This window comes from Grus americana, chromosome 26 (genome assembly GCF_028858705.1).
Source record: "Grus americana isolate bGruAme1 chromosome 26, bGruAme1.mat, whole genome shotgun sequence".
Lineage (NCBI taxonomy): Eukaryota > Metazoa > Chordata > Aves > Gruiformes > Gruidae > Grus > Grus americana.
In genome coordinates this window covers 2523661-2536855 of record NC_072877.1, presented here as the reverse complement: position 1 = coordinate 2536855, position 13195 = coordinate 2523661, and the positions used below count along the sequence as shown (strand labels likewise).

At 46.7% G+C, this 13195-nt stretch overlaps 1 protein-coding gene across 4 annotated transcripts in view; it reads left to right on the top strand.

The window, feature by feature from the left end:
- PPP3CC (protein phosphatase 3 catalytic subunit gamma) overlaps positions 1 to 13195 on the top strand; it is a 37840-nt gene that overhangs the window by 8243 nt on the left and 16402 nt on the right. For all 4 annotated transcript variants that reach the window (XM_054804597.1, XM_054804595.1, XM_054804596.1 and 1 more), the window contains exons 2-3: positions 7254 to 7451; positions 7749 to 7873. In XM_054804597.1, coding sequence (XP_054660572.1) covers positions 7254 to 7451; positions 7749 to 7873 — 323 coding nt within the window. The remainder of the gene's footprint in view (positions 1 to 7253; positions 7452 to 7748; positions 7874 to 13195) is intronic.

Sequence of the window (13195 nt, the reverse complement as noted above, 5' to 3'; positions counted from 1 at the left end):
CGGCTGATGTGTGATGACAGTCTTAAGTCACCTCTGTTCTAATTAAATACTCCCGGTTTTAATCTTACCTTGCTCCTTGAGGAGCACAGAGAGGGAGCAGTGTGCCAGCTCCACCTCGTGGGTCAGCAGCCCGGCAAGGGGCCATCGTAGCCGCCTCTGGGCTTGCCTACCATGGCAAAACTTGACACACAACTCCATCGGTGAACCCTCCTTGAGTAGCTGTGGTTTACTCTGGCAAAGGCACCTCTTTTTTTTTTTTTTTTTCCCTCTGATCTGATAACACTATTTACTGTCCGTGCTAGGTGTTTTGCCAGCAGCAGAACAGTTTAAGGATAATTACCTTCTATCCTGATTAAAGTTTTTAGGAGTCCGTGAGCACAGTTCAGGTAGCTATAAGGTTTTAGAGGTTGTATGGCTTCCGAAATGCAAAGATGGACTTTGATTTAGGTAGCTTTTATGGTTTTCTAGCTTCTTGGCATTGCACTTGGTATTTCTGCGGGTCCGTGGGAGCTTTAAGCGTGGCCTGGGTTATGCTCGGTGGCACACATTATGTTTTTATTTGCGTTTTGATACACAGGGCTGTTGCTTGCTTTTTTTGGAATTAAATGCACCTGGCTTCTGCATAGACTCTGTGTGCCAGATTCTGGTAACCGAGAGTCGACATGGCCTCAAAATTTGGGTGTTACTCCTTGAATGACTGAAAGGTAGTTGATAAGGTAAAGACAGATTTGCTGATGGGAACGGTTCAGTTGATTAGTCTTTCTCAGTTTCGTTTGGCTCTAGTATCATGATGACTGTGTCTCTCCCCCTTCGAAGAAATCATTCAGCTTGGTAAAATTCAATGTACAATACAGGTATTTTTAGGCTTATTGTGAGGAGATATTCTGGTTGTCCTACAAAAAGGAATCTGGCTCAAGGTAAGGAGCAGAGCGAGCTCTCTGAACCAGTTGCACACCGGGAGGCTGGCTTGAGCTCCAGCAGCATAGCTCTGACTAGTTTCGGATAAAACTGGGGCATTATGAACTGCATTTAATGCTCCTCTATATTTCAAGGAGCTGCCATTCAGTAGGAATTTACATTTGCAAAATGGATGAGAGAGATACTCAAAGTCTTGTGTGCCAGATACTCTCTGTTAATGGGGATGGGGCACGTGATGGTTTGGAGGAGCAATATATTCGCTCCAATTTGTGATGATTTTGTTTCCACGTAGCTTCTGTAGCTGGAGAGAGCAGTAGTTCTCTGACATAGCAGGGTCAGGGTGCCTGTGCCAGCACTGCTTTAGACTGAAAAATGACACAGATTATTTGTCAGGGCTTGGTCCAGGCTTTGAAAAATTGGTATTGAGCATACATCGTGTTTTTGCAGGCTCTCACCTAAATTTGCCCTGAGGCACCCCAGGGGAGAGAAAATTTCATGCAAACCAGCATAGGGATTCTTAAAGCAACGACATCTTGGTATTTTATGACCGGAAATTTGTATGGATCATAACTTTAAAAAAAAAAAAAGATTATTCCATGGAAAATTGGGTAGTTGCTAATAAATATTAGGACTAACAACAAGTTTGAATTTGACTCTAGCTGTCTGCTGAGGTTCAGCCCATCCTTGCTTTTGGTCTGGACCTCCCGATAGAGACGCAGTGGTTGGCTGGAGCGTTGCTGTAGGTAACGACGGCATCCATCACTTGCCTTCAAGGGTTTGTTCCCTGTTAATGACTGTGAAAGCTCTGCACGATCCCTGAAAGTTAAGCTTTCTGCAAGCACAAAATGGCATTGCCATTGCCTTTCGTTGCTGAGCTTCTCCAGGTTATTGCCTCTCAGCTGGCTCCGTTTGAGCCCTGGACTCAACTTTGAATAGACGAATGTAGGTTAGGTGTGAATGGGAATAGAAATATCTGATAAAAATAATATTGGGCTACTTGGAAATTGGGGATAAAAACCCAAAACAACTCTGACCTGTGGCTCACGCTATGCACAGCTCAACACAGGAGACAGCTTTCTCTCCACCTTTCAAAGGGGGTACGGATGGCTGCCATGCAGACTTTTCACTGTGAACATTTCTGCCTTTGACAGCCAGGTCCGGCTTCCTTGGCAGCCAGATCGCCGTCGTGGCAGATGGACATCTGTCATCCCCGATCGTCAAACCCTTAGCTGAACGTCACTCAAATATTTTAGATGCCTTCCAGCACAGGTGGGGAGGGTGCCGTAGTTGGAAGCTGTTAGTACCTTACATGTGTCTGAGCAGAAGAAAAGACAGCTTTTACTTGTGCTTAGTTTTGTCTGAGCTGTACTGGCTGCTTCGGAATACCCAAAATGTACTTTTTTTTTTTTTTTTCCCCTCCCCAAAGTGCATCTGTAACCATCTGTTCAACTATCTATCTGTAATATCTTTCATTTGATGAGGAGCAAGCAGGGAAGCAGGCTATCACCATCAGTGCCCTTTAGTTTCACTCCCAGGTGGGTGTCAGGAGTTGCAGAGAAATCTCGCTCAAGTTTGTTCTTGAGCATGTTTAATCCTGGATGACTTTCTTGGACTCGAAGCCCCGCGCACCCCAGGGTGAGAGTACACCTCCTTTTCATCAGAAACCCAACCGCTCAGGGAACAAACCATGTAGCAGCCACTTCAGGCAAATAGCGTTTGCTCCTTTTTCAGTAATGAATCTCACTTTGTTGCTTTGTACAGTCATCCAAGGGACTCTGAAATACATAAACAATAATTTGAGGATCACTTTGTTTTCTCTTCCATGGTACTGGCTCTTTTTGGAGGTGTGGATCAGTCAGCCCTGCTCTGCTGCTACTGCCTCCGGTCCTGGGAGGAGAGGATCTTTGCTTCATTTCAACTTCTCTCCAAGGAAGATGCACAATAGTGGTGTTCTGACCCAATCCGTGCTGGAAGAGCCATGATGAAGCTTAATAGGGGCATGGCTTAAGTACGGATGTAGAAATACGGCGCAGGCTTTTTTCCTGGAGGGATATAGCCTTTTCGCACAAATAAATGGGCTGAGATGCTTTAGTTTTGTAGAGTTGGTGGTGGAGAAGCAGCTTTTTATCAAAATCTCCCATCCTTAACTATCCATATCCTCTTGGAGGGCTGTGAATACCCACTTGCTCCTGGATTGTCAAATAAAGTCTGCGTTAATGTTGTAGTAAACGGAGTCTTGCACCATAGTCTAGCAAAGATATTTCAGTACTCTTACTGAAGTCCCTCAAGCACAGCTGACCTTTTAATCCCTTTTACACCTTGAAAGTTCATTCGCATTTGCGTCCTTTTGATTGTGGTTCGGCATGCAGCGTGTATCCTGTTAGTAGAGTGGGAATTGTAGTCTTTTCGCAGGAGCAATCCGCAGAGTGTGTTTTGATGCCCTTGCAAAATTATAAGTCCCAGACCTAAAGATTTCACTATTTAAACAAGACTAGGTGCAGCACATAGATTTGTATACAAAGGGAAGATGGCATGAAGATCATGGCGCTTGCTGTCGCAATGTTGTGAATGTTTTATCCATCATTTTTGTTAATTCCTGTCTGTGGGCAGTATACAGAAGGAGCTGGCTCTGAGGATCAGCTTAGCACACTGTATCATCTTGCTGCTTGGGCACTCTGTCGTTAAGCCACTGCGTTTTTTTGTGAGATAAGGAGTTATTTCCCCATTTTGCAGATAGGAGCAGGAAGTAGACAAGACTCTTCCACTCTGCTCAGTGCCCCGGGGGATGCGAGGTTTCAGCTCCACACCAGGCTTCAGGTCAGGCTGGCTGCAGGAGCCCCCTTCCTCTGCACCCTCCTCCAACAGAATTGACCGTTAATAAAGATAAAATTCAGATCTTTAGAAAAGTGGATATTTGTGCGTCAGATAACCGATTGCACCAAGTTGGCTAAAGCCCTTACACAAGTTATGCTGGCTAACAGGATTACTTGCTTTGACAACGCTAATTACTTAAGTACTCCTTCTCATCCCCTGCTGCATGGGGGGAAACGGGCATCGCTGGGGTTTTGGGCTTGCCAGTGCTCGGGCTCCAGTGCATGCTTCTCGTGCCTCTCTGCAGTGTGGAGGGTTTGCTCGAGCAGCCCCCACGAAGCTTTCGAAGTGCTCAACAGCTCTGGGTGCACTGCAGCACGAGTGTCTACTCCAGCACTGTATGGAGAATTGAAAAATCTTGGGTTTGGGGGGGGGTTAGCAGGAAGCATAGCAAGTAGAAAACAGGCGATGTGTGTGTACATCCCCAGGATGGTGCTGGGGTCTCTGGCATGTCTGGAACAGGTTTTTCTCCCTGCACTCCGTGCTGGCTGCAGCTTGGCTGGCAGACAGGGACGGCAGAGGAGAAGCCGGTTCCTTATCGTGCCCAGCTTCTTGTGGGAGTGGAGCCGTGCAAAGCCAGCGAGGGAACTTACATAAAAGTTCTTGGCTGCTCGCATCGGCGTAGCCTCATGTTTTATCTTGCATAACTGCACTCGCTAGGGCTACCAAGAAAAGGCAAAGCAGACCATGCCAGGAGCTTTTCATGGATCTCTTCTGAATTGTGTGACGGGCTCTTGTGGTTGCATGCCATCTCCACTAAGCTTTCTGTCCTGACTTCTGTGGGCCTTTTACTTTGTTAGGGTGGCTCTGGAGTCAGTGGCCACGTTCGAAGGCCCGGGACGAGGGGGAATATGGAGCTGAACGGTTCCTATTTTATTTCTCTCTTCTCTTCCTTATAAATCATTTGACCTTCAAGCACTCTCTCGCTTCCTTTGGAGTCAGATGGCAGATGCTAGGACAACGGCCCGGTTTGCAGAAGTACTTACAAATCATTTTCCAGTCGCTTAGCGGCAGGGAGTCCCAAAGCCTCCCTTGCCCTTCGCTCCGAGTCCCGTGCCCACGTTTGCACCCAACTTCTTTTGGCTTCCCTTGTTCCAGCTGAACCTATTTGTATTTCTACCTGCAGCTTCCTTCTGCCTCCTCCTGCAGCACAAATGCTGCCATCCTCACGCAGATCCAGACAGTGCGGAGGGGAAAAAAAAAAGTGAAATTCTGCAATATGTCAAGTTTTTCATCAGTAACCAGAGGGGTCTTTTTTTTTTTTTTTTTTTTTTTATTTTGGCTGTAGAGATGAGCTATATATGTAGTAAAAAAACGTTGTCCAGCCTGTGTCGGTATAAGCAGGGGTCTTGCTTAAACCTCTTTAATTGGCAGCTCCGTGGGGAAAGCGCTGTGTGTGCCCTGGACCGTTCAAGGCATGCAGGGCACTTAGCAAGTACCCAGCAGAGCGAAACTTCCAAAGCGACCGATGAAAGAGGGCCACCTTATTGCAGACACCAGCTCCTCTTTCATTATATCCACTCTTGTTCTGTCCTACATTTTTCACATTATTTGAAAATTGATGTTCGGCTGCAACGAATCTCTTGCGCTGCCTTTCTGCTTTTTCTCTCTGCCCCCTGGGTTTCCAAACTAAATAGCTGCTCTATTTGCATTTAAAAGAGATCGGTTGCATTACTGTTAGTCACTGTATTATTTGACCAGCACTATCCTTTTGCCTGTTAAATCCAACATACTTTAGCATATGGGATGTCTTTACTAGGCGAAGGGTAAGGACATCAACTTAATTTGCATATCAGATATTTTTCTTCTCTAGCTGGATTACAGTTAAGTGCAAATCTGTCTTTCACCACATGACATGATCGCATCAGAAGCGGGAGATGTGGAAGCGATGGTACATTATCTAGTGAGTGGGTTTCGTTACACGCGGCGTGTGTTGGAGGTACTGCTTACTCAGAAGCAGGCTGGCACCGGAATCGTTAAAATGGCTGTAAAAGGCCCATTTGCCTTCCAGATTTTAGGGTAGTCTGGGGGATGCCCAGCAGAGATCAGACGGTCTGTCCGGCTGCCTGAGGACTTACGGACAGCGGTGCCTCTGAGACTTTTGCCCTGTCCCTAAGGCTGGGAGGGTGAGCGGCAGCTCCCTGCGGTACCCATGCTGGGGTAAGAGGCTCTTCTTGGGGCTGTGCGCGCCACGTGAGTGTGCAACACCCAGGGAGCACCCCAAAGCAAACTCCATCCCAGCGTCTCCTTCTCACCCATACCACACCCCAGGGAGCACCCCAAAGCAAACCCCATCCCAGCATCTCCTTGTCCGTACCGCAGGATCGCTCCCTCGGCAGGGCTTGGTCATAACCGTTTTGGTCCTGCTGTGCCCAAGGAGGGTGTTGAAAGGGCTGAACCCAGAGGACTGAGGAGATGCTGGTTATTCGAGATGTTTTGAGAAGGAAATGGAGTCCGGGGACCTGAGACCATCGCCGTGATAAGATGCAAATTGCTCGGTGGTGCGCGGGAGCCGCCAGCAGCTGGGCCATGCATTTGGGGGTCTTTGACAGGGTTTTACTTCCAGTTTTTCTCTTTTTCTCAAACATCCAGGCCTCCTTCCTGGGATTTATTTTAAATCAAGACACTATATAGCCTTTAAATACTATGCGGGTGTCATGTGTTCCCCATCTTTTTCTTTTTTAAATTAGCCAGGCCTAGGAGAAGGTAGATGAGGAGGTCAGGTGGTTCTCACTTGTAACTATTATTTTTGTTTTATATGCGTCCTTTCTGCTAGACATCACCTTCTCACAAATAATACATTTGCCTAACACGAAAATAATAACAACAGTGGCTTTTGATGGGGTGTTTTTCTATCTAGAGTTAAAAACCAGGGAACGGGTTGCAAATAGTTGAGGCCTTGCCTTACCTTAAATGTTGGATTCCATCAAGATTTACCAATTACTAAGCTTGGGGTTAAGCTTTTTGAAGTGGCCCATACTGGAAGGTGCAAGGCTGTTGCCTGGTAAAGGCAGCTTCTGCTTTACGGGTATATGTGGTTTCCTGATAAGCAAGAATTTTACATATTGGTCCTCCTACCTTAATTGCTAGGGCCTGGGAACCGGTGTGTTTTTCTCCTGCTTTTGCTGATATTTGCATGCTGTCCTGTTTTAGTGCAACATTATGATGACAACTATCCCCACCGAACTAGGAGACAGCTTTGGTGCCTGCATTTTCCGGGGATGCATATGGCATTTAGTCTGCATACGGTGGCTTTTTAAACATGCTGAGGGGTGTATTCAGTTGCTCTGGCAGCATAGCTTTTCTTCTTTCAGTATTTGAGAGCATAATTTCAGTGAAAGTATGTTTCTGAGTGTATGCTCGTCTTGAGGCTTGGAACGAAAGCCTCCTGCTGAAAAGACTGTAATTCTTTTTTTCCCCCCCGAAAAGAGACATGTTGCTAACTTCTTCGCTTCCATTTCCAGCTGTCCCATTTCCTCCCACGCAGCGGCTCACTCTGAAGGAGGTGTTTGAGGATGGGAAGCCTAGGCTTGACGTCTTGAAGAGCCACTTGGTAAAGGAAGGGCGCCTGGAAGAGGATGCGGCGCTGAAGATCATCAACGATGGGGCTGCCATCCTTAGGCATGAGAAGACAATGATTGAAGTGGAGGCTCCCATCACAGGTCAGAGAGCTTTCTGCGGCTGGAGTTCTAAATAAGAGCCATCTAGGAAACACGAGCGGCTCAGAAAAGCAGGATTTCTGCTGTGTTCCTTCCATCAGCAAGGTTTTTAAATTGCCTGAACTCTCAGAAGAGAGGATTTTGCTGGTGTAGATCGAGTACATCTCTGCAGAAGCTGGATGTAAAGCAGGGGTGGCTTGGGTCAGTGCACAGCCATGCTATGCTCGTTGTTGCTGTCATGACCTTTCTTTTCTTAGCATGTAATTCTGTCCCTCTTTTGTGCTGTTCTTCCTCCCCTAGTGTGCGGTGACATTCATGGGCAGTTTTTTGACCTGATGAAGTTGTTTGAAGTTGGAGGATCACCCAATAACACCCGCTACCTCTTCCTGGGAGACTACGTGGACAGAGGCTACTTCAGTATAGAGGTGACAAATACAGTTGAGCCTGGGGGTGCTAGTACTAAACTAACCAAAAGGGTTGAACTAAACTAGCAATCTTATGCTGGATTTCATTCTCTAGCCTAGTTTTGCGTGCAAGGAAAAGAACATGTCGTAGGTAACTTAGGGCATGATTTATGGCAGAAAAGCGATGTCCAAATGTCACGATTTTGAATTGGGTCCTCACCCAGTGACTGAGTTAAACAGCAGCGGTGGGGTTAATGACTAAACTCTAGCTCTGAACTCGAGTTTTAATATCACTTGTAGCTGTCAGTCAGGGGAACAAGAGGGAGAGTTGATTGTATGTTGCAGGCAACAGGATCCTACCAGGCAGTGGGAAGCAAATGTTTAAAAACTTGCAGGATTCAGCTTAGCAGGGAAAAGAAAGCGCTACACTACTGAGTCACTGCTTCCCTACCGTCCCCCTGAAAGCATCAACCTTGCAAAGCCAGAGACAGGGTCAGGAGAAAGGAGCAATAAATCACCTGGGCTGTTGTACGTCTCGCTGTGACCCAGGAGCTTAGTGCAGAGGCATTTAATTGCGTATCTGGCCATGCTGTGCCCGTGTGACAATCTGCCTTGTCGCAATAACGCTGTCACCTTACAGACATCAGCCGAACATCTGGCATTGTGTTAGGATTTTGCAGCTCTGTGGGATGTCGCCGACCAAGTATTGGGTAACTGCGAGTTTTTGGTCTTAAAGGGCAAAGTAATCGATGGGTCCCCATGGTTGCTGCTGGCTCACTGAAGACCTGGGAGCGTCAGAGCAGGCAGGATGGGAGAGCTATTAGCAAATGCCGCAAACCCCAAGGGATTGCAGCCTTCTGGTTTCGCAAAGGCAGAGCCTGGTGGAAAAGGAGAGCTTATTTCAGTTGGAGGCAGCATAATGGGGGTTGTTCAGGGAAACGGGGACATGAAAGGTGGCGAAACTGGTCTGGAATAACAGAGTAAGTGGTTTCCCTTCGAAGAGGGAAGGTGCACGCCACAGTGTGCAGTATTCAGCAGGAATAGCTGAGCCATTGGGTCTGCAGAGGAGTCTTTCTCAGTTAAATTTTGGGGAGGAACTCTCACGGACAGCGATGAAGGCGGTTAATGCAAGTGCTTCTTTGGAAGATTCTGCAGAGGATTTAGGAGGGCACCGCCGACAGCTTGTGCTTTAGCAGCGTTCTGGCTTATTTCCAGCCTTGCGCTTCGTGTGTTCCTAAATAGTGACGCTGAGCCAAGGTGTGACGATGAGCAGTTTCCGGGGTAGCGGGGATGGATGTTGGAAAGGTGGAGTTGCGATTTCTGGTGGTGCTGGCAGGAGGAGCCTCGTAACCCCTAGGGAGGAAGGGGAAGAGCATCTGACCTCTCGTTTAAATGGCTTGGCTTGTGTAAATTGAGTTTGCAGTATTTTTACCTGGAAAAGAGATTATATTATAGCACAGCAACTCCTCCTGAGATAAGATGCGGATTTTTTTTTTTTTTTTGTATTAACCAAGAAACCTTCAAAGGAGAGTTGTTGTACCCTGTGTCTGTGCACCAATTTTACAGATCCTGGGTGGTGAAGTGCTTCTCCCACTCTTTGCTCTTACCCTGTGGTTGAGCTGACATGGGGATTTTACTCCCAGATTGGTGCCCTCATCCCTCCATGCCATGATAGTAGGGAAGAATTCCAGGGGGATGGACAATGAGTCCGTCTTGGAGAACAGAGGTGGTGGAAAGAAGAGTTTTATTTTTTTGAGGAGGAGGGTCTGAAAATTACAGGTAAACCTCACCAGGTCTCTGTTGTGGCCTGATGCTCTGACCCAGGGCCTGTGCCAGGCAGCCTGGTGTTTTTGGGCTTGAGAGCCTTGGGACAATCAGTCTTCATCGGTTCTGAGCACAAAGTTCTTCTTTCATGCTGCTCTTGACCCTCCTCCTTCCCTTTTTCCCCCCTGTCTGCAGAGGGAAAGCCACCGAGTGCTCCGTTACCCCACAGAACTAGCATTGATCTTTCACGAATCAGGGTGGGCTTTGATTAGTACATGCGGGGGCTGATCCAAATGTCACTGATAAAGCAGAATCTAGAAGGCTTGATTCCCTTGTTCCTATTGATGTGTGCCTCTTCTTTCCACCTACTGCAAAGTGCAGCCGATGTGTTTTAAGAGATTCCCACCTGGGTGTGCAGAAACTGGTTTCTATAGTGAAACAACAGGAGGTTTGCTGCTGGTGTGGAGGATCGCTACAAGCAAAGAGTTAACGGCACCGAATGGGTATCTTTGCATTATATATATTTTTAAAGACTTCTATAAAATGCAAAGCTGTAGCAGCTGGCCTCTGAAGTGCAGGGATGGCTGATCTGTAAATGTTTTGGGTTTGGAGTTGTGATTGCTTTATCCCAGAGGCTCAGGTGATGGAGAGCTATCCAGGTTTCCTTGTGTTTTCACCACTGGGAAGGTGGAGAGCGCCAGCATCATCAGGCTTTCATGAGTCACCGCACAAACTTGTGCATCCATGCGCTGGGTGGGGATATTATCGAGTGCCTGCCCAGAGCAGCTGATAATCATGACCTTTTAACTGAATGAAATAGGAGGTAATTGTATAATTGCATCCTGATGCAGGCAATCAGGAAACAAGATGCAAAACTGGGGGCCAAAGAGGTGTTAAGGCAAACCGTGTTGCTTGTTAGCAGCCCAAACAACCCTTGCAAGCTTTCCCCATTGCTGTGAGTACTTGGTTGTCAAGGTAAAAGGAGCAGTTTGTGGCTCAGACAAAACCTTTAAAAACCCCGAAAGCCTCTGTTCATCAGCTCAGCTGGATGTCTTCAACAAATTATTTCTGGGCCTCTGGCTTAGGGAAATTCTCATTTAAAAACGTTCATTCCCAGTAAGCATAATGAGGCCATGAAGTGTGGTTTGGTTAGGGGCTTTTTTTTTTTTTTTAAAGAGTTGTTGGGGGAGAGGGGAGGGAAGCAACTGTGTGAAAGCTGATGTCTAGCGGAAGAGGACTCTGCAAAGCGTCTGCTTTCAGTCGGTGCCGCAAAGCCCGCTGCAACAGCGAGACTAACCGGCCACGGACTCACACGTTATAGTGATGGGGCTGACAGGCAGCATGGAAATTGGGCTGAACACCTCCATTTGGAGATGCTGATCAGACAGATGAAGGACTCTCTCGTCAGTCTGCAAGTGGGAAAGATGCTTCCTTCAAAGTGCTTTAAGCTTTTAGTTCCATCTCCTTACGCAAGAGAGGTCTGTGCCCATGTTAGTCGATGAGGCACCATCCTGGTCCGTGAAGCCAGAACTGACAGAATACAACAGATAGAATTGTTTTATTAAATTATAAAGTGAAACAATTATTATGACCAAAAATAGAATCTATGGAAAGAGTAGATTTGTCAGTAAAGATGGCGTGATAATGGCATACACCTTTGCCAGACTACTTTTTCAAACCCAGTTACAATGGGACACAGGACTGTTGTCTAATTACAGAATTGCATGTACAGTTGAATGCACTGTTTTAGTCAGAATATTATTAAAGAGATCCAGTCAATGTTGTAAGGCATGAGCGAAGGTAGATTCGTGATCGGGATGCAGGAATTTTGCCGAGCTGTTTCTTCTGTGTCTGCTCCAGGCAGCCCCTCTTGCATTTGTCATGGGTTGCAGGTTGCAATTTCTCTTGCGGCTCCCCCACTGTGACCTGCTGAGCTTTCCCCTTGCGAGCGAAAGGGGGGGGCACCAAAGGGGGGCATGGGCATGAACACTCAGCTTTGGGCTTTGAACCAATAGCCAGAATAAGGAGAGAAGTAGATTGTTTAAGCCTAGTAAGCCATAATTGTCTTGAGCTGCTACTAGGCTAATGTAAACGCGCAGTAATCAATTCCTGGGCACGGTGCCTTCAAAGTCTGGGAAAAGGATCTTGTACAAAACACCAGGAAGCATCTGAGGCATGCGAGTGTAGAAACCTCCCTTGCTCCTCGTTCCAGCCCCTCTGGAGCTGGCAAGGGCTGCTGAATGTCCTTTACTCATCGTTACCCCACGAGTACCTGGCAGCCCCCAGGTCCTTGTGAAACAGCTACAAACCGTGGGGCACCACAGCGATAGCACAGACGTTTGCTCTCAACATCTGTGGTTTGCTTGCTGCGTGTCTAGGAAGAATTGTGGTGCCGAGTGACTCTGTCCACTTCTGGTTTACTTTAAAACACTTCAAATGTATTTTTAAATATCTCTTCTGCAAGTTGCTGACCTTCTTACGTCCCAAATCCTCCTCTTGATTGATGGCGTGTCTCTACTTTCTTGCTTTGCTTTGAACCGGTGATGCCAGGGCTGGTTGCTTTTTCCAGTCCTTAGCAAGTCGCTTCGTTCATTTATAGTGACTTTCACTTTTCAGTTCTCATGCTAGCCCAGAAAAATGTCATTCAGGTTGCAAACACAGGAGGTTAAAGCTTTAAATCAGAGAATAATTATAAATGGTTTTGTTTGGAACATTCCTCCTGTTAACAGATGCAATAAACCATTATTTTTGCTAGCCTTAACCACAGCTTAAATTACCTGCCACTGGCACTGTTTCTGTTCAGTTTTAAAATTCAGAATTTGCTATCCAGTCTTTTTCTGCGGGCTTGAACTCTGAGTTGGACACAGACGGGTGCTTTACAGCTCCTTGAGGTTTTAGGGATCCCTGCATGTAGCTGCAATGACTAACGTAGAGCTTACCTTGCAGGTTCAGTTCTTAAATACCACGATATCTAAGGTGTCTGTACTGGAAACTAACTTGAAACTGGGGTTTTTTTGGTTCTGGAGGTTGTTTCCGTGCCACAACAGCTGGTTCCCGGAGATCTGTGCGCCAGATCAGCAATGTTTTTAAGTGTAAAACTGTTGACAGACTTCATGGTTCATGTTCTCAAAGTGTGTGTCGTTTCTGTAGCATGTCAGCCTAAAGGGTAAGCTCTTATTAGAGACTTTAATCCAGATCTTCAAGCTTGCTGTCATTATGGGTTGTCCTTCCAGCACTCAAAATCAACAAGAGAAATGTGATAACGTTTCCCCATACGAGATACCAGCTGATTTAGCTGTCAGCTCGACAACGTATAGCACAGAAGGGTGAGCATGCTTGCTTCCCAGCCCTTCCCTTCTTCACGTAGCCTCTTTGGAAAGCCACCGTGAAATATTTGTGGGAGCCTGCTGAAAATGATTGTTTCAGTTTGACTTTGGTCTGTGCCTCATCAAAGGCGATCTTTTTACAGGTGCTGCTGCTCAGATAGGGGATGCGGAAAGCCCTCTTCAAAGCTAGAAGGGTTTACTAAGCTTGGGTTTTGGCTAGGCTTTTCCTGTTTTGAACTTGAACTTCACATGA